Source organism: Myxine glutinosa, chromosome 5 (assembly GCF_964187855.1).
Source record: "Myxine glutinosa chromosome 5, kmMyxGlut1.1, whole genome shotgun sequence".
Taxonomy (NCBI): Eukaryota; Metazoa; Chordata; class Myxini; order Myxiniformes; family Myxinidae; genus Myxine; species Myxine glutinosa.
Window position 1 is genome coordinate 91,018,582 of NC_136265.1, and position 21,579 is coordinate 91,040,160.

Below are 21,579 nucleotides of genomic sequence, written 5' to 3' on the forward strand. Positions count from 1 at the left end.
CATGAACATTTCCTTCCTTCATCCCCCCCTGTGAGTGTGAATGGTCCCATTGTCTGGGGGATAAGTAAGACTGTATAAGATCTGCTCTGTGTCTCTGTTCTTCTACCGATCATTGTAAATAATAATAATTAAACCTGTGTTCTTCCTGCTATTCAAAGTTTCGTCCCTTCCATTATTCACAAAGCGTGGTACGAATTATATCGCTCCAATCGGGTTCCAATAGTAAGATAATAGCACGGACCACGTGGTGCGCCATCCGCTCGGGTGCACTCACATTACGCGTGGTTCGTGCGAGACTTGATCCCCGCTTCCGCAGCGGCGTAGGTACTTAGGTACGTGCGAACCTAGTCCCGAAACCCTGTCCTGCGTCTGCCCGGGAGTGGCGACTCAAGTCTCGCGGTTGCGACGACCCTAGAACAAGGGGCTTAACCTCCCCTTGGTAAGGGAACGAGGGTCGCGCGAAACCGTAACAATATTTATTAAGCGCAGTATATTTGCTCAGGAAATAGGAAGAACAATTCTTCTCCTCCTCCACTTCCCGTTATAAGGGGTGAGGTTCAATGGCTCCAAGCTTCTGCCCTACCTTGACCACGATACACCTCCACTTCACTCTGTTCTGTTGTCAGCCAACTCTCTCCACTCCCCGGCAACTCACATGTTACGGGTGGTGGTGATTCATATCTGTGGTTGCTTAGCAACACATCAATTTCTGTGGGTGTGTCTGTACTACTGATGCAACACCCCCCATTACCAGTAAGCTGGTACTCATTTTGTGAACTTTAGAAGGTTGACAGGCCGCATGGTGTTAATCCAATGCCATGACAGATGCTTGAATTCAGGACCATAAGATCTCAAGCCAACCACCTTAACTGAAAAGCCAACACCAGACTTGCACACCTTATTGATATACCGCTTCACACAATCCTCCCATCTCAACCGTAGCCTATCTCTTTTCCTCTTACCTTGCTCAGTCAAACTATCCGCTATCGTTGCCATTCTGTCTTCCCCCATCTGCACCACGTGTCCAGCCCATCCCAGCTAGCATTTCACCAATCTCCCAGTCAAGCTTATCTGCACATCAATCTCCTCCCTCAGTTCATCCATCCTCTTTCTATCCACCCTCTTCACTCCCGCAATCCTCCTCACCGAGTTGTTCTTGCAAACCTGCAGCCTCTGTTGTTGTCCCTCTGCCAGTGCCACCGTTTCCAGAACATGAAGGTAGGCTGGCATGACACACGGCATCAGAACTTTCCCTTTCAATCTCATTGACATCTTTCAGTCTGTCATTACTCCCTCTACCCTCATAAACACATTCTCACCCACCTGACCCTGGGGGAGACATGAGAATAATGATCCCTGGGGGAGACACATTCACACCAAAATGAGTACCAGCTGAATGGTAATGGGGGGCCTTGTATCAGCGGCACAGCCACACCCCACAAAATGATGCAGCCATCAGCCACAGGCTGCACACGAACCACCACCACCACCATCCCTGGTAATGTCCCCCGTAAATAATTAATTAATTATTAAGAATGGGCCGCTTCCGCTTCCGGTCTTGCCGGCAAGGTTTCATATATTCGCAGCTGTCCACGCTCTCCACCGAAATCGAAGTTAAGTAATTGTTCCCATTTGTATTTTCGTTATAACTGTATTTATTTTATGGTGTGTGTCCGTATAGTGTGTCCCGAGGAAGATTTTCGGTGCAAATCTTTCATACCTGTACAGAAAATCGTGTTAATTTGTGTCGTGTCTTTTGAGGCCTTGTACAGTGTCCAACCTTGAGGCTTTGTTTTTCTCTCAGCGGTCCGTCGTTTGTGCTCCAATAACTTTCGTTCTCTGTTTTTCCCAGTCTTTTCACCCCATAGCCTACTTCCTTGTTTAAAATCTCAACTAAAAAAAACAACAAAAAAAACAATTCCTTCTCTGTTCTTATTCGTTGTTCTCATTCGTTTATTCGTTCTTATTCGTTCATTCATTCTTCGACCATGTGTTTCTCCCCCATTTCCCCAGATAGTTTTCACTGTTAAACTTTAAAATGTTCACACTTTCCCCTCAAGTTCTGTATTCTGTCGTATATTATAACACCTTTTTCTTCTTCTTCTTTAAAAGGTTGCTTTCGACTTGCTCACCAAATCTATTCATCCCAAAAAAAAAATTCCATCTCTTACAGTGCCTCTTTTCTACATTCCCTAAACTATCCTGCACTCCATCCTCCCTCCAGCGTCCTTAAACGTATTTTTGACTCGAAGGTCACAAGAAATTCATTTTGCAATAAATGTTCGTTTCCCATTAATCGTACACTTTCTAAAATCCAATCTCACCCCTCCCCTCCAAATCTTCCCCATAACCCCTCCCCTCCAAATCTTCCCCATCACCCCTCCCCTCCAAATCTTCCCCATCACCCCTTCCCTCCAAATCTTCCCCATCACCCATCCCTTTCAAATCCTCCCTATCACCCATCCCTTTCAAATCTCCCCCCCTGCCCCTTCCCTCCTAAACTACCCCCACGGCCCACACCCCTCCCCACCAAGACTGCCCCTCACCCCTCCCCTCCTAGACTCCCCCCTCACCCCTCCCCTCCAAATCTCCCCCATATCCCATACCTTTCAAATCCCTCCCCTTGTCCCTTCCCTCCTAAACTCCCCCCTTGCCCCTCCCCTTCAAATCTCCCCACCCTCATTTCTTCTCAATTTCCCCCCTCTCACTCCCCCTCCTGAAAGCGTCCTCCCCGCTTCTTCCCCCTTCTAACTCTCACCTCCATCTCCCCCAACCTTCTGCCTCGCTCTTCCCCCTCCTCAAATAACACCTCATTGTGCCTCAGCCAATCACCATCAAACCTTTTGTCCGCCCCATCCTTCCCTTTCTCCGAGCTATTCTGAAATCTCTGACACACCTTCAACAGCTCTCCCTACCTCTTACCCTTAGCCGATGCTCCCCCTTCCTCTTCATTTACGTTATGGACCTCAAACATCCGAGGCCTTTGTTCAAACTTAACTGATCTCTCCATACAGGTTGTTTCTGACAAACCAGATGTGATCTGCTTAACAGAAACTTTCCTCCTTCATGATGTCTCGGATTCCTTAGTATCTCTCCCGGGTTACTCCCTCCTCCAGTATGATAGACCTGAGCCTCGTCCTGGAGGTGGGGTTGCTATCTTTATCAAAAACTCTCTTCCTCACTCGCCCTGCACTGCACTCTCTCCACCTGACCCCCAGGAATACCTCTGGCTACGGCTTCCCCTTCGCTCCCACCTCTTGTTCATAAGTGTGTTGTACCGTCCACCAAACAGTGATGACTCCATCTACATCTCGCTGTCTGATAATATGGACCAACTTCTATCTACTCATCCCAACTCTCTCTTCCTCATATGTGGTGATTTCAATTGTCACCATGCCAGTTGGCTGGGTGTGGGTACCTCTCTCACCAGCCATGGCTCCTCAGCAAAGGACTTCTGCGACTCACTGGGACTGACACAATCTGTCAATTTCCCGACCCGGATCTCAGTCAACGGAGCATCTTCTCTTCTGGACTTGGTTATGACTAACTTCCCTGAAAATGTCTGCTGCTCTTCTTCTGCTCCAATCGGCTCATCTGATCATGTGCTTGTTAAAGTGGACATCTCTCTGACCATTCTCAGGGAGCCTGCTCAGCGTCCGACGAGTCAGGCATTTCACTCAGGCCAACTGGCACGGTCTTCAAGCAGCCATCAATCATCTGGACTGGTCTCCCATCTCTACCACCTCTGACATCAACTCATCCTGGGAATTCTTCCAAAGTAAATTGCTCTCTCTCATGCACAGATTTATCCCATCTCGTCTTCAGTTGTCATACCCTTCCTCCTGTCCATGGTACACGGAATCTTGTGGTGAGGGTGTTGCCCAGAAACAACTTGCCTTCGTCTCCTGGAAAGCAAATCCAACGGAAGGAAATCTCATTACCTTTCACAAAGCCCGAAACAAGTGTGTGTCCACCCTCAGGAGAGCCAGGAAACAATATCTCTCTGTTCTCAAGACCGAACTCTCTTATCTGTCTCCCTCTTCCAAATCCTGGTGGCGTCTGGTCAAATCAGTTTCTGGTGTTTGTTCCCCCTCCATCCCCTCCCTTACCTCAAACGGCTACACAGCTGACTCCGCACATGAAAAAGCTGAATGCCTCAACTCTGTGTTTGCCTCTACATCTTGTGTCCCAAATCCATCCCTCTCTGTACCCACCTGCTCCTGGACTCCGTGTCCTTTCCTCTTGACAAGGTGGAAAAGTTTCTGTCAACCCTCGACTCTAATTCTGCAACTGGACCTGACGGCATCAGCCCATGGGTCCTAAAATCCTGTTCTTCCGCTCTTTCACTCCCTCTCTCTGTTCTCTTCACCTTCTCTTTTGCTCAAGGTCAACTGCCATCTGCTTGGAAATCAGCCAACATCACCGCTTTACACAAAAAAGGTGCAAAAACAGATCCTAGCAACTACAGAGCAATCAGCCTTCTCCCAATTATCAGCAAAGTCATGGAATCCATCATTGCTTCGGATATGAAATCTTTCCTCTTCTCCAATGGCTTGATCTCTGATCATCAATTTGGTTTCAGAGCAGGTCACTCTACTCTGGACATGCTGCTTCTGCTGTCTCAACAATGGATGGAGGTCCTCAATGCCAAACAGGAAATTAGAGCTGTCTCCCTCGACATATCACGTGCCTTTGATACGGTCTGGCACCCCGCTCTGCTCACCAAACTCTCCTCCTTTGGTATCCATGGAAATCTCCACGCATGGCTGGCGGACTTCCTCTCCAGTCATAGTCAACGTGTGGCCCTGAATGGGTCTCTCTCATCTCCTCTTCCTGTTCAGGCTGGAGTTCCCCAAGGCAGTGTTCTGGGCCATGTGCTTTTTCTGGTCTTCATCAATGATCTCTCTTGAAAATCCTCTCTATCTCTTTGCTGATGACTCCACTCTCTGCTGCTCCATTCCTCATCCCTCAGATCGGCAGTCTGCAGCCTCCTCACTCTCTGCAGACCTGGACAAAATCACAGACTGGGCAAACAAGTGGAACATGTCTTTCAATCCTGACAAATCTCACACTCTTACGATGTCTCTCCGAAAAGACCGACTGGACAACCCTCCCATCTACTTTCTGAATAATCCTCTCCAAGAAGTTCTGTCACTCAAGCTTTTGGGTCTCACTATCTGCCATGATCTTTCCTGGGAAAACCACATTTCCAAGCTGGCCTCCAAAGCCAGTCGCCGACTGGGCATCCTCCGTCGTGCGAAGTCCTTCCTTGGCACACCTGAGCTTCTCACCACATACAAGGCTTTCATCCTCAGCTCAATAGAGTACTGCTCTCCCCTCTGGGCTGGTGCTCCTGCCTCACACCTAGCTCGTCTTCACGCTGTTGAAACCAAAGCGTTCAGAATCATTGGAATCTCCCACGATGACGCTATCTCCAAGGGCCTTTCACTTACTCACCGCAGGCAGGTTGGTGGTCTTTCCGTCTTCTACCGACTACTCTCCAGCCTTGCTCCCCCAGCTCTCTCTGGGCTCTGTCCCTCAAATATTCCTACAGGTCGCACAAGATCTGCCTGCAACCCTCTTATGGTTAAACTGCCAAAATCAAGACTCTCTGCTCACCTTCACTCCTTCATTCCTCTTTTCTCCCACCTCTGGAACAAACTCCCTCACTCTCTTCAATCCCACTCCTCCCTCCAGGTCTTTAAAACGGCTGTTCACCACCATCTCTTATCTTCCCCAATCCAAAACCTTGATCTCTTCTACCCCCGCTAATTTCACCCCAAATCCACTTTTTTGAGGTGCCGACTTCTTTCCTGGAAGTCCTTGGGGTCCTTGCATTTTAATTTTATACCTATCCTGCCTCCCCCCAGGCTCTCTCCCTCCCACACATCTCCCGATGTCCCTGCTCTCAAATGTTGTGTTTGTGTGCTTCCTCCCCTTCTCTCCCCATCTTGTCGACCGCTCCCCTTTTTATATACTTTGTTTGCTTGTTTGTTTGTTTGATAAATGTTAGCTCTTTCACGAGCCTCGACTCTGTATACAAAAAAAAAAAAAATTATTGTATGAAAATCACCAAACCTATTTCCCTCTCTGATCTCCTTCCCCTCGAACCTGATATTCATTTTTTTTTTCTCTGCTGCCCAACCCACGTGATCCTCAGTCTTCTCCATACTCATCTTCAGATCATTTTTCTCAAATATCTTCCAATCCCTCACATTAGTTACATGAGACCTCTGAATGACTGAAGCCTTCACTGGTCACGTGGTGGGTCGAAAAAACATGGACATCGCGGACCAAGTCACGAGCTTAACCTTCTCGATCGCTGATATCGAGTGAAGAAACATGTTAAACTCTATCAGAACGGTATCTTTAGCGCAACTCACGAATGTGTTTAAAACCCCAAATCTCCACAACATTTCCTCACCTCACAACTCGCTTTCTATAAAATGTTTCTTTCGCTGCTCGTTTCTTGGGAACCGCCTCCACGCTCGCCTCTTCTTCAGTTCTTCTTCTTTATCCCAATACATGATACTTCCGTCGAATCCCGCTCTATCATTATCTCACCCCCAACAGCGTCTATTACGAGATCATTATTTCCAATATTTAATGTTGTTAAAATGTATTTCACACAAAAATATCCATTGCTCAAAGAAAAGGAGGAAAAAGAAGGTTCGACAAGCCAAGCTAGAATATACACCCCCGGTGGTGTTTTCAGAGTGCGACGTCACTGAAAGGTTGTTGTTGTTTATTTTTGGAGCCCGTCTGTTGGAGGACCAGGTACCTTTCTCTCAAGTGCTCCGCATTCCAGGGGTGTGTTCAGTTACCAAGCAGCTAGCTATCGCTTGCCAAGCTAACCGTTCCTTATCAACGGTATCAAATGGAGTGTTTTAGTCACTTGGTGAGCGTTCTCCAAGAAACTTGGTAACTGAAACGACCTCTTGGTAACTGAACCCACCCCTCCTGGAGAAACTTGAAGTCCCACAAGCCACGGTCGACATGCAGGGAGAGGAAGAGTTTGACAGAAAGTAATCGGGTGGGTGAAGAGGAGGTAGAAAGGAAGAATGTGAGGGGAAAAGAGCGGGAAAGAAAGGAACGAGATCGGGATTGGCAGAGTTGGAGTGAGAGAGTGGTGGAGTCCAACAAACAAGTGACTCGACAGTTGCGATCCGCACATTAAACAAATACAAAATAATAAAATACAACTACAAGAAGACATTTGAGAAAACATCGCTACAAGTAATAATTGAGAACAGTTTGACGAGAAAAAATACAAAATGGCTGCCTTAGCTTTGAAAGTTTTTCTTTTGGAGCAAAAGGGGAAATCAGAACACAAACAAAACCAGAACCACAAGTTCAGGATGAACACGTGACATTTCCAGGATAAAATCATTTTGAAGAGGGAAGATGACAATGTGAGAATTTCTTGGATTGAAATATTTTCTTGGCTGTGGAGAACTCAAACTTCATATGGGATTGGAGATGAAAGGACACTCATCACCAGGTACCATTCTCTATCTCCACACAGAGTGTCGGGGATTACAATCCTGGGTGGGTCAACACCATCAGGTTACAAGATAGAGTGAGCAGGTATTTGCAAGTTGTCCAGCGTGTCCGTAATAACTCACTCATACTTCGCGAAAGACACCATGGTATGTGTAACATCCACCAACTAATGCTAACAGACAGGACCCCCAGCTTAACCTCCATCCGAGAGATGGTGCACATATTGATGTATTTCCTGCATGTGAAAACCAGGATGGCAGTTTGTAGCTGGGCTGAGGGTCAAACAAAGGTGAGATAGCTCAGAGCCGTGTGCACACCTTTAGGGTATCCGAGCAGCCCAAAAGGATGGTGATTGGAGCAAAATGATGATTGCATACCTGGAGAACATCAGTGAGACAGAAAATAATGTGGCCTTGTGTTCAGACACAGACCTTGGAGAAACTATAGCAATTCCATCCTTTCCCAAACATCAATTTCCTCACCATTCTTGGGATAATTGCTCATCCCAGGTACGCACGATTACCAAACTACCAACACATGAATGAAAGGCCAACTTTTTAAATAAAGGTATCATGGGATATTCAACCATAACAACCATAACCTAAACTAAAACGTGACAGTTTACTCTGACATGCACCTCTCCTTGCTGACACAGTACATCAGAGTTACACGTGTTATCAGATTTGTTCCTTCAGTAATCAAACCAAAGACTGGTGATGAATCGTGAACACGACACCAACTAACATATCCTGCGACTCTTGTACACATTTTACTCTTATTTAAATAAACCAGTGTGGACATGGCTGCAAGTCGTCACTTTATTCAAACAGGCATTTTCATGACAATTCAATATCTTGATGAAAATATTTTTCAATTGAAGGGATCTGTGTCCCTTTTTGCACTTTTTGGTAAGTCTGAGTTCAAAAGGGTGTCCTCCACAGAAGAGGGTTCACCATTATTGGGAAATCTTTGGTTGCAGCCAATCACGTGGATTACCCCACAGGAAGCTCGTTTCTTGATTGGGGTTACTGATATTACTCAGCGGAGTTGTGGCAATCAACATCATCAAACTATAATGGGGATATGGCCGACGTATATATGTATGAAGGTACGTATGTGTATGCACGTAGATGAAACTCATTTCCTAAGTTAAAATTGCACATTTCTAAAGTTAAAATTGCACATTTCCTAAGTTAAAATTGCACATTTCCTCAGTAAAGAGAACACATGACTATTTTTGGGGAACATCCCTGATCTCATGTCTGATGTTGAGGGTCTCCATCCATTGTTGGGAGAGTAGAAGCATCATGTCCAAGGTGGAGTGACCTGGTCTGAAACCAAATTGGTGATTTGAGATGAGGTTGTTGGAGGAAAGGAGAAATTTCATATCAACTGTTATGATGGATTCCATGACCTCTGAAGAGTGGAAGCGGCTGTGGTGTCATTTGAAGAGAACGATAGCGGAGGACCACACTCCTGAGAAAGACTAACAAGGCACCATCAGGTTTTCAAGAAGGGAGACAAGTTTGAAAGTTCATTCTTGAGGTTGGGCAGATGTAATTTTCTGCCTATTCCTGAGAGTGGAACCCAATAAAAAGCATTTCACACAATGTACATTTCCACGGGTGTTTTCCATTGTGAATTTTTAAATCTCTTTCGATGTTGCACAAATAAGTGAATGATTTGCTCAAACTGTGCATTTGTATGAATGTTCTTGTTGGTTATTATCTCCATAATTTGGGTTTGAGAAGGTGGAACAGACCCTTCCCAGCTCACAAGGTATCCAGCTCCACGTGTGTGTGCATACATGTGTGTGCCCGTATATGCATATATGTTTGTGTGTAAGTTGTTGTTGGTGGCTGCTGTCTCCACACGTTGGTGGGCTTCAAAAGATGGAACAGAGACGAGCAGGTCTCAAAGTATCCACCTCCATTGTGTGTTTATGTGGTATTTGTGTATCTAAAATATGATTTTTTTTTTTAACTAACCCCATCCCCTCCTTTAAGGCTTATCCCCCCTTTCTACACTCATGCTCCACCCTGCGGCTAATGCTCCTGTGCCCCAATCTCTCATTGTGTATTCCCATGTATATTTTAAGGGTGGATAGGTGAATGAGAGACTTTCCACAACACTGGCGTTTCTCCAGGCGTTCTCCATTTTGAATTGTTATGTGCATTTTATTTAAGGTGAGGTGACTCGTCAAAAATTTTTTCCAGTAATTGTGGACACACACATACATGCATACAGGCGTTCTCCTGTTTATTGTCATCTCCATTTGTGGGTTTTAGAAGGTGAGGAAGTTCTCTCAGAACTCAAAATTTCCCCCTCCTTTTTCGGTAAAGGATCGTTATTCAGGAACGTCCATTGTGAATAATCATGTGCCTTTTAAGGTGAGATGACTGATTAAAAGATTTCACACAAACTGTGCATTTGAATGGGCGTTCTCCATTGTGAATTCTCATGTGTGGTGTGAGGCTGGATGGCCAATTAAAAGATTTTCGACAAATTGAGCATTCGTATGGGCATTCTCCATTATGAATTCTCATGTGTAGTTTAAGGCTGGATGGCTCATTAAAGGATTTTCCACAATTTGTGCATTTATGCAGGCGCTCGCCATTGTGAATTGCCATGTGCCTTTTAAGGTGGGATGAATCATTAAAAGATTTTCCACAACTTGTACATTTATATCGGCGTTCATCATTGTGAATTATCATGTGTGATTTGAGGGTGCATGGCAAATTAAAGGATTTTACACAACTTGTGCATTTGTATGGGCGTTCTCCATTGTGAATCTTCATGTGTTGTTTTAGGGTGGATGGCCGGTTAAAAGATTTTCCACAATTTGCGCATTTGTATGGGCGTTCTCCATTGTGAATCATCATATGTTGTTTCAAGGAGGATGGCCGATAAAAAGATTTTCCACAATTTGTGCATTTATGCGGGAGGTCGCCATTGTGAATTTCCATGTGTGTTTTAAGGGTGGATGATTGATTAAAAGATTTTCCACAACTTGTGCATTTATGCCGGCGCTCACCATTGTGATTTGCCATGTGCCTTTTAAGGTTGGATGAATGATTAAAAGATTTTCCACAATTTGTGCATTTATACGGGCGCTCGCCATTGTGAACTGCCATGTGCCTTTTAAGGTGGCATGAATGATTAAAAGATTTTCCACAATTTGTGCATTTGTATGGGCATTCTCCACTGTGAATTCTCATGTGTGTTTTATGGCTGGATGCCAGATTAAAAGATTTTCCACAACTTGTGCATTTGTATGGGCGCTCTCCATTGTGAATCATCATGTGTTGTTTAAGGGTGGATGGCCGATAAAAAGATTTTCCACAATTTGTGCATTTATGCGGAAGCTCGCCATTGTGAATTGCCATGTGTGTTTTGAGGGTGGATGATTGATTGAAAGATTTGCCACAACTTGAGCATTTGTATGCCCATTCTCCATTGTGAATTATCAAGTGACTTCGAAGGCTCGCCCATGCTCGAAAAGCTTTTCCACAAACTTTGCATTTGTATGGGCATTCTCCGCTGTGAATTCTCATGTGTGTTTTCAAGTTGTCTGGGCGACGGAAAGATTTCCCACAACTTGTGCATTTGTACGGGCGTTCCCCACTGTGAACTCTCATGTGTATTTTCAAGTTGTCTGGGCGACTGAAAGATTTTCCACAATTTGTGCATTTGTATTGATGTTCAGATTTCTTTCTTGGGTGAGCGTTGTGAAAATTATTCTGTGCAAACATTTCCACATTCATTTTGTCTTGTTTGTAAAAAGTCCTCTTGTTTGTTTCATCTGGTGATCCCTGCGGGTGTGCGTCTGTACTGTTCATTGAAGTTGGTGCAGTCTCCCGTGTAGATTCTGTGGATTCACCTGTAAATACAACATCACATGATCTGTAAAAAAAATGAGATTCACATGACCAGACAAATGTGCCCAAACATGTACATCGTATTTGTTTCACTGCAGAAAAGTACAAAAAAATTATTGTTGTGTGTACACAGTAATGTGCAAAAGTTTGAGTTATTCCATGATGATCATACTTTAGATATCAGAGTTTTGAGTATGCACATGATCTATGACCAATTTGTGTTGAAATATTAAATTTATGACATCATAGGTCACATGGTTTGGCAGCCATATTAGATTTAACCTAAAACCTGAAAATAAACATCTTCGCCCAAAGCACCAAATCGATTGACTCAAAGCTTTACGTGTGTCATTGACTCGGCATGGTGATTAAAGTTGGATACAACACAACAACAACAACAACAGGCATTTTAAGGCCATTTTCCCTGCTAGAGCGGGGGTTAGCCTTGCGGTCCCCATGACAATCTTCTCCATTTTGCCCTATTTTCTGCATCTCCCCTTGTTAACCCCCTTGTTAACCCCGTGATTAAAGGTTGATATAAAAACAAAATTGGTCACATGGTGTGGCAGCGATATTGGATTGAAGGAAAATATTAAACAATTTTATCTTTGAAACCGCTTGCACCATGATGCAAAATTTTCGACATAAAATCTGACACCATTGTTGCATTTAATTTCAAAGTGATGACATCAGAGGTGATGTGGTTTGGCAGCCATCTTGGATAGAAAAACAAACCTTATCCGATAAACACGAAAATTCACAAAAACATGATACCCCACACATACATATGCAGAGTGTACAGTTTTTAAGGTCATATGTTATGTGGTATAGCAGCAATATTAGATTGAAAGCTGTTATTTAAACAAAATCCATTCTCCGAAACCGCTTCACCGATCGATGTGAAATTCGATGTGATCGATGTTTCTTTACCTTCACCGATCGCTTCACCTGTCCTGTCTGGTGAACATGTGATACTTGAAACCAGCTGAAAGGATTTAAATCAAACTTGTTTTTGTTTAGGACAGTGAACTAGGGCATCTACCTATGACATGCAGAGGCATATTGGCGACAGTCACATTGCTCCAGTTTTTAAGCCCACCTGGAACGAAGTTCAGCGGAGCTTATGAGATGGCGCGTTGTCCGTCAGTCAGTCTGTCCGTCCGGAAACACTTGAAACTTCTTCTCCGAAACTGCTCATGGGATTGCGACTAAATTTGGCACCAATGATATCTGTTGTGTTGTGACTAAAATTTGTTCACGGCATTTAAGAAATCGGGGTCTAAAGGGGTGTGCCGGGGTCAAAGTGGATCCAGGTTTGACCCACAAAATAGGAATTTGCTTTCTTCTCTGAAACTACACACAATTTCGATGGAACGAAACTTCACCAAACCTTAATCACCATTGATGTACCAATGTTTGTTCATGGCATTCGAAAAATTGGGGTCTTATGAGGAATATGGGGTTGGCGGAGGGGGCGTTGCCCCCCAAAATAGGTATTGTTTTTTCTTTATCTGCTTAAAGTCTTATGATTATGTTTGTGTGATTCTACATGCTGCCCTGTCTTCCGGCAACCATTGAAATTGGTTTAAAATACCCTTAGTCGGTGCAGTATACTCTTTATTCTACCAGGTGAGCGGCAGGGGAATTGTCCCTATCAAACTGTTCATTGTCATCATCAAACTGTTCAAATCAAAATGTATAGACATTGACAGAAACCTTCATGGGGATGGTTCTTGAAGAAAGAAGCTTCAGCATATTTGGGTTCGGGTCGATCCAGATTAACATCAATCTCGTGTTCAGTTTTCACTTCCACTTTCACAAATAAATCTGGAAAAGGTAACTTTTATTAAATGCAGGCAGTGTTGTGTTACATGCATAGCTGGTTCCACACTCTTAAAATAGCTAAATGAACATAAATACGGCATTAAAATGTGGTTGAGCTTGAAAGTGATTGGATGTCAATGAAAGATAGTCTGTTGGGAGCCGTTGGTGAGGTATGAGGATGGACAAAAGAACCACCGAGGCCCTCAGAAACATGGTGGTGGGATGATGAAGTTGGAAAGAAGATTGACGAGAAGAGGAAGGGGTTCAAGGAGTGAAAGAAGGCGAAGGGTACTGGGGCAGAAAAGGCAGAGCATGAAAGTTATAAGGCAGCCAAGAAGGCTGCAAAGAAAGAGGTTGCAAATAAAGAGATAGCAAAGGCGCAGGAGGCATGCAGGAAAATGTTCGGAGAACGCTTGGATTCGGAAGAGGATCAGAGAGCGGTATTCAGGATCGCAAAGCAGATAGCGAAAGAGAGGTGTGATGTGATGGGGTTGACATATCACGTGCCTTCAATACGGTCTGGCACCTCACTCTGCTCACCAAACTCTCCTCCTATGGTATCGATGGAAATCTCCACGCTTGGCTTGCGGACTTCCTCTCCAGTCGTAGTCAACGTGTGGCCCTGAATGGGTTTCTCTCATCTCCCCTTCCTGTTAGGCTGGAGTTCCCCAAGGCAGTGTTCTGGGCCCTGTGCTTTTTCTGGTCTTCATCAATGACCTCTCTGACTCTCTTGAAAATCCTCTCTATCCCTTTGCTGATGACTCCACTCTCTGCCGCTCCATTCCTCATCCCTCAGATCGGCAGTCTGCAGCCTCCTCACTCGCTGAAGACCTGGACAAAATCACAGACTGGTCAAACAAGTGGAACATGTCTTTCAATCCTGACAAATCTCACACTCTTACTTACTATGTCTCTCTGAAAAGACCGACTGGACATCCCTCCCATCCACCTTCTCCTCTCCAAGAGGTTCTGTCACTCAAGCTTTTGGGTCCTCTCCAAGGATTATTCACCTCTCCAAGAAGTTCTGTCACTCAAGCTTTTTGGTCTCACTATCTGCCATGATCTTTCCTGGGAAAACCACACTTCAAATCTGGCCTCCCAAGCCAATCACCGACTGCGCATCCTCCGTCGTGCGAAGTCCTTCCTTGGCACACCTGCTCCTCACCACATACAAGGCTTTCATCCGCAGTTCAATGGAATACTGTTCTCTCCTCTGGGCCGGTGCTCCTGTCTCACACCTAGCTCGGCTTCACACTGTTGAAACCAAAGCTTTCAGAATCATTGGAATCTCCCGCGATGAAGTGAACTCCGAGGGCCTTTCGTTTACTCACCGCAGGCAGGTTGGTGGTCTTTCTGTCTTCTACCGACTCTCTGGCCTTGCTCCCCCCGCTCTCTCTGGGCTCTGTCCCCCAAATATTCCGACAGGTCGCACAAGATCTGCCTGCAACCCTCTTATGGTTAAACTGCCAAAATCAAGACTCTCTGCTCACCTTCTCTCCTTCATTCCTCTTTTCTCCCGCCTCTGGAACAAACTCCCTCACTCTCTTCAATCCCACTCCTCCCTCCAGGTCTTTAAAACAGCCGTTCACCACCATCTCTTATCTTCCGCCATCCAAAACCTTGATCTTTTCTACCCCTGCTAATTTCACCCCAGATCCACTTTTTTGAAATTCCAACTTCCTTCCTGGAATTCCTTGCAGTGTCCTTGTGGTTTATACTTCTCCCACCCCTTTAGCAAGGCTGGAGAGGAGTCGGTAGAAGACAGAAAGACCACCAACCTGCCTGCGGTGAATGAGTGAAACGCCTCCTCCCCCCAAGCCCTCTCCCTCCCACAGATCTCCCGATGTCCCTGCTCTCAAATGTTGTGTTTGTGTGCTTCCCCTTCTCTCCCCATCTTTGTCTATCGCTACCCTTATTATACGTTTTGTGTGTCTGTTTGATTTTTTCTTTGATAAATGTTAGCTCTTTCACGAGCCTTGATCCTGAATACAAAAAAAAAGGAGAAAAAAAAAAAAAAAAAAAGCAAGGAAGTGTAGAAAAGCGGGAGGGCCGACGGGAGTTGTGGGAGATATGTTGAAGGCAGCAGGAAGTTGGGGTGTGAAGAGAATGACAGAGATCTGTAATCTGGTGGTGAAAGAAGGCCGCATTCCAGTGGATTGGGAACTGAGTACCCTCATCCCTCTATACAAGGGGAAAGGTGACCCTCTGGACTGTGGCTCGTATCGAGCGATAAAGTTATTGGAGCATGGAATGAAGGTATTGGAAACGGTGTTGGAGAGGAGGATAAGGAAGAAACTGAAGATCGACGAAATGCAGTTTGGATTTATGCCAGGAAGAGGAATGACAGACGCGCTTTTTATTGTTAGGCAGTTGCAGGAGAAGTGCAGTGCATTCAGAATGTATTCAGACCCCTTCACTTTTTTCACATTTTGTTATGTTGCAGCCTTATGCTGAAATCGTTAAAATTCATTTTTCCCTCATCAATCTACACTCAATATCCCATAATGACAAAGAGAAAACAGGATTTTAGAAAGTTTTGCAAATTTATGAAGAAAAAAAAACTGAAATATCACATTGACATAGGTATTCATACCCTTTGCGATGACACTTGAAATTTAGCTCAGGTGCCTTCCATTTCTCTTGATCATCTTTGAGATGTTTCTACACCTTGATTGGAGTCCACCTGTGGTAAATTCAATTGAATGGACATGATTTGGAAAGGCACACAACTGTCTGTATAAGGTCTCAGAGCTGACAATGCATATCAGAGCAAAAACCAAGCCATGAGGTCGAAGGAACTGCCTGCAGAGCTCAGAGACAGGATTGTGTCGAGGAACAGATCTGGGGAAGCCTACAAAAAAATCTCTGCTGCATTGAAGGTTCCGAAGAACACAGTGGCCCCCATCTATCTATAATTCCAGTAATCTCTGTGTGTATGTTTGTCTGTGACCGCTGTTTCTCGACAACCACGGGTCCGATATACTTTAAACTTGCCAGGTATATTGCTGGGGACCCGAGGATGTGCCTTTTCAAGGTTTCATATTAATCGGAGAAGTAGTTACCGAGCTATGTCCAAAAAACGATTCAACCAATCAGAGAGCAGCGAGTTATCACGTGTGCCGAACGTGGCGAACAGACTCTGCCTCGGACGGCACATTTGAGAGCGTATTCATTTATTTCACGTTGGCAAACTATGTTGCCGCTATGTTGGCGTTAAACTATGTTTTAAAACTAATTAAAACTAATTTGCGATTCTTTCGCTTTCCTGCGCGTTTGTGCACGCTATGGCGATTTCTTTACCAAACTCCGCAAGCCGTTCGCTTTGGCCCAAACCATTTCATGTAAATAGAGGGGGGGGGATTGTCACCGTACTCGCAAGCCATTCGCTTTGGACCAAACCATTTCATGTAAATAGAGGGGGGGGATTGTCACCGTACTCGCAAGCCGTTCGCTTTGGACCAAACCATTTCATGTAAATAGAGGGGGGGGGGGGGGGGGGGGATTGTCACCGTACTCGCAAGCCGTTCGCTTTGGACCAAACCATTTCATGTAAATAGAGGGGGGGGATTGTCACCGTACTCGCAAGCCGTTCGCTTTGGCTTTGCGAATGGACCAAACCATTTCATGTAAATAGAGGGGGGGGTTCTGTGGTCATTACTGCCAGTGCCACGTGGTTTCAAAGTTTTTTTTTGTTGTTGTTGTTTGCACGCATGCTTTTTTGCACGCACGTACGGGCACACACGTACGGGCACGTCCTAGTAATTCTTAAATGGAAGAAGTTTGGAACAACTAGGACTCTTACTAGAGCTGGCCGCCCGGCCAAACTGAGCAATCGGGGGAGAAGGGCCTTGGTAAGAGAGGTGACGAAGACCCCGATGGTCACTCTGGCTGAGCTCCAGAGATCCTGTGTGGAGATGGGAGAAACTTCCAGAAGGACAACCATCACTGCAACACTCCACCGATCTGGGCTTTATGGCAGAGTGGCCATTAGTGGCCAACATTGATCACACAAAAAGTCAAACCGAAACATAAAACATATTGTAACGGATTTGGGAAACCCTGCACTTGGTGTAATTATTGTAAATATCACCCTCTGTAAATAGTAATTCTTGTAAATGCCTCCATTTCATGTAAAGATGAAAGGTCGTCCCTTTAGCTAGTCCATCGCATACACGTAGCAAATGATAGGCTTCCCTCAATAGTTATCTCTTTATTCTATGTCAGTTTAAGGCTCTGTTTTCCATTAGTTGACTCTGCATTGCACCAAATGAAATAAGGTAGAATCCCCTTTCAATTGCCAACTGCATTTGCCTCCATTACGCACGTGGTCAAGCCTCGGAGAAGAAGGGGGAGGAGCTACATTACGGGCGTGGCCCGCACCTCGTCATCAAGGGTGGAGCCCCGAATGACCAACCACAAATCAGTGGGTATGGCTTGGTAGGGCGTGTCATATAACCCGCGGCGCGACGCCCCCACCTCAGATGATTGAGGGGGAGAGATTCGTAAGGGGCCAGACGAGAGAGGGAGGATGAATTGCAAGTTCTGTTGAGGTCGAGTGGAGCGAGCAGGGACGAGCGGCAGAAAGAGGGCCACGGGGATTGCCCGGCCGAGAATTGCGTATGCAACATACCAACTTTCCCCTGCTATATAATTGTCCAGTCGCGTCCAACGACACACGGAGCTGTTTGCCGGGTTTTCGCCTCGACCCCAAAAGCGTGGATCGGAGCACGCGCTTGGAGCCGGACCTCGACGCCTACCATCTGCCTGGCCCTTTCTCTGCCTTCCCATGCCATCGATCCCTGGCATCCATCTACCCCCATTCGTGTAAGTCTGACTGTCGTCTGTCTGTCTGTGTTGTCTGGGGAATTAATTTAAGCCTGTATAGATAAGCTAGAAATTGCTTTGTGTCCTTCTGCTCCTTCCATTTTCTGTATATTACTTTGATTTCTTTTCTTCCTTTAGTCTTGTGTAAATAATAATAAATCCTGTTATTTCCTACCTTTGCCTTCTTCTTCTTCCTCGTCCGATCGTCCTTGTCTTTTCCATCATTGAACACCTGTGGCACGATTTGGCCAACCGCATATTAATCGGGTTTAGTCCCTTGATAAACGGCTCGCGCCGCAGTCCGCTTCGCTCGGCATAATCCATTAACGCTGCGGTTCAGGCAGAAGTTATTCCCTCATTCCCGGCTGGCGGCAGTAATTAGGCAAGTAGCGAACCCCTAGGCCTACGGACCCCACCTACCGTCGGTCCGGTAAGGACGTTGTAACTTCGAGGACCACGTCGGTCAGTCATAGACAAGGGGATTAATCCCCCCTTGATAAGGGGAAGAGGGGCCGACATTGAGATCCGTAACAATTGGTGTCGGGGAGTGAGATTCGGACCCGAAGTGTGCTTAACGCACTCAAAATTACGAGTGGCCAAAATTTTATTTAATATTCTAAATTTTAAAATCGTGCCATGGATGATCAAGGCGACCGGATGCCGGATGGGGAGTTAGAGGGTTTAGAATCGACCCAGGACCCCAGGGAGGAGATGGGAGAGATGGAGGAGGAGCGCAATACGCATTGGGTTGCGGAGGGTTCAGGCGCACAAGATGGCGGCCTCGCGCACGAGGTTTCAGGCACACAAAATGGCGGAGGCACGCACATGGCTGCGGCGGCCACGCCCGCTGCACCAATGGGGGTGGTCCAAATGCAGGCCCTCATGGAGTAATTTATGGCACAAATGCAGGCGTCCCTCAACCTGCAGGGGGACAAATCAAGGGCGGAAATCAGAGAAATGAGGGACGAAGCGAGGGGTACCAGTGAGCAATTGAGAGACGGGTTAAGTAATATGGGAAATCGAATCGGGGGGCTAGGAGCCAAATTTGAGGGTTTAGACAAAAAATGTGAGGGATTAAACGGCAAATTGGGAGGAGTAAGGAACAAGTTAGGAAGCAAATTGGAGGGATTCAGAAGCAGATTAGGGGACAAACTGGGGGACATAATTGGCCAAGCCAAAGAAATTAATGAGGGGTTAGCGAGGGGGCAGGCCGCATATGAGATAAGGGAAGCCGAGAGGGAGGTTGACCGCAGGTTGAGCGAGGAGGTTGCGGGGGTGCACGATGAGGTAAAGCGGGTTGAGAAGCGCGGGTTGTGCGAGGCGGAGCAAAGCGCGATTAAAATGATGGGTATAGAGATCGCAACCCAGGGTATGGAAAAGCCGGCGACCGCTGAGTTAGAAGAGGGAATTTTAATAAAGCCAGCGGTCATCGAGGTGAGTAAAGAAAAAGAAGTAGTGGGAATTGAAATTGGAGAGACCGGGGGCTTAGAAAAGCACTCGCGGCAGGGAGAGATGGATATTGTACAAAGTCTGAATTCACATCCTGATGCCGTACTTGCTAATCCTTATAAAGATTTGCATGTGCGCGTGGAGAGGAGGATCCCAAAGGTGAGTCGTGCTGTATATGGTGCTAAGAGGTTTTTCGGCAAAGTGTTTGGCGCGAAAAGAATTGTCGCGCGATTGGGGTCGACATGGCACCCGGTACGTGGGGCGTGGTGTATGAAAGAATGGCACTCGTGTGAGGAAAAAGTGTGCGTCGGCGAGTGAGTGTGTTATAAAGTGTGGGAGTAAAACCGAGTGCGAGCGGGAATGCACGTCGGAGTGTACGGAGTGTGACACAGAGAGTGAGAGCGATACGGAGTGTATGTGCGAGGGTGAGAGTGACCCGGAGAGCGAGTTTGTGTTGGAGCGGGTGCGAGGATGCACGCTTGGGATGGATGGCGAGAGTGTGCGAGAAAGCACACCTGAGTTGGTTGTGGCGCGGGTGCGGGAGAGCCCATTGAAGCGCGTGAGTGGGTGGATGCGAGAGTGCATGCCCATGGTGAGTGTTATGGAGGACGGAACGGAGGAGAGGTGTGGAACGAAGTGTGCGAATGACGAGTGTGCGCAAGAGGGTGCGCGAGAGGTGTGGTGTGTAACAGGGAGTGCTGTGGTGGAATGGACGGAGTGTGTGGAATGTACGGGCGGCGTTGGAATGCCGGGCATGGTGAGTGTAAAACGGGTCGCATATGCGTGTGAGCAGGCGAGTAAGGCATCGACGTTAAACGGGGCAGCGTTTAGGGCGACGGATAGCCGACGCGAGCACTCGGCGCGCGGTGCACTTTGTTGGATGCGAGTCTCGGCGCGGATCGGTGCTGCGTCGCTTCTCTTCGAAGCGTCGTGCACGATTCGGGCCTGGCCCCGACCCGCACGGTCGAGTCTGGGCCTCGCCGGGCAAGGCGACCGGTCCGGTTCAAGGGCAGGTATGAGGGACCGGAGCGGCGCCCCCTTGTGGTTGCGGCGTTCTGGCCGGGCGGGATCGAGCCATCGGGCCGGAGACCGAAAGGTTCCGCGCCGAGATGGTGCGTGGAATTTCAGGCCGAGCATGCCACCTGCCTTGAACCGAATGCCGGATGGACTCAACGTGCAGGCGACCAAACCACCTGAACTCATTGCTCGGCTTTGCAAAGCCGAGTTTTAATGATGTCATGACGTACCGAGAGGCTCAGATATAGCGGACTGTGATGATGATAGTGTTTTGATCCGAAATTGAGAATAGTGAATAGGATTGGCAGAAATGATTGGCAAATTTGATGAGCAAAATTTGATTGGCAAATGATTGGCAAATTTGTGATTGGCAGAGTTGGAATTTGATGGGCAAAATTGATAATGGGAGATGCCCGATGTGCAAGGATGGTAAATCCACCATCACTCACAACACCAGGGCACATGAGCACTAGCTATGGGGTTTATGGCAGTGTAAGCTCGCCGAGGGAGGGTTTGGATAATGTGTAGGGACTTAGACATGACCATAGGTAACTGTAGAGGGTAGGTAGCGACATTGTACAGGTAGTCGGGCACGTAGAGAGGTTAGAATGGTTGTTAATGACATGGTATGTGCTTAGTTTAAAGGGAAGACGGGGAGCACCAAGTTAGAAGGGCACCAGGTAGATCAGATGATGCCGTATGTGTGAGAATCTTGATATTGAGCAAATGAGGATTTGCTAGGCAATGCTCGTGAATGGTGCCGTGTATGAGTGTTGAAAGTGTTTTCGGAAGTGTATGGTGAAAAGTGCGATTGTGGGTTGTATTGAGCGTGGAAGTGTATGGAGCAGTGTATGAGGAATAATTGTGATTGTGCATTGTATTGAGTGAATGAAGAAGCCTGGGAGGAAGGAGGGTGCAGGAAGCACCAGGTGTAGGAGTGATGGCACAGGTGTGCAAGCGAAGCACAGGTGTATGGAGAATGGTTTTCGGAATGAATGGTATGGAATACATGGAGTATGGAATGGATGGTGTGGAGTGAGTATGGTGGAAAATGTGGAGTGGAGTGGATGGTGCGAAGGAGTGT

General features: G+C 46.4%; 2 protein-coding genes across 3 annotated transcripts in view; both read right to left on the bottom strand.

Moving 5' to 3' along the window:
• LOC144892335 (uncharacterized) overlaps positions 1 to 21,579 on the bottom strand; it is a 109,252-nt gene that overhangs the window by 17,380 nt on the left and 70,293 nt on the right. Inside the window, exon 1 of one of the 2 annotated variants that reach the window (XM_078778357.1) lies at positions 6,425 to 6,535. The exons of the other annotated variant lie outside the window; for it this stretch is intronic. The gene's annotated coding sequence lies outside the window, so the exon portion shown is untranslated. Of the gene's footprint in view, positions 1 to 6,424; positions 6,536 to 21,579 lie in introns of those variants that run through there. 2 annotated transcript variants of the gene reach the window in all.
• LOC144892338 (uncharacterized) lies at positions 9,804 to 11,172 on the bottom strand. The gene has a single exon (XM_078778377.1). The coding sequence runs from the start codon at positions 11,139 to 11,141 to the stop codon at positions 9,855 to 9,857; it is 1,287 nt and encodes a 428-aa protein (XP_078634503.1). The 5' UTR covers positions 11,142 to 11,172; the 3' UTR covers positions 9,804 to 9,854.

What these genes read in the sequence shown, in the direction of transcription:
- LOC144892338 (XM_078778377.1), bottom strand. Translation starts at nt 11,141, where the DNA reads ATGAGAGTTCACAGTGGGGAACGCCCGTACAAATGCACAAGTTGTGGG.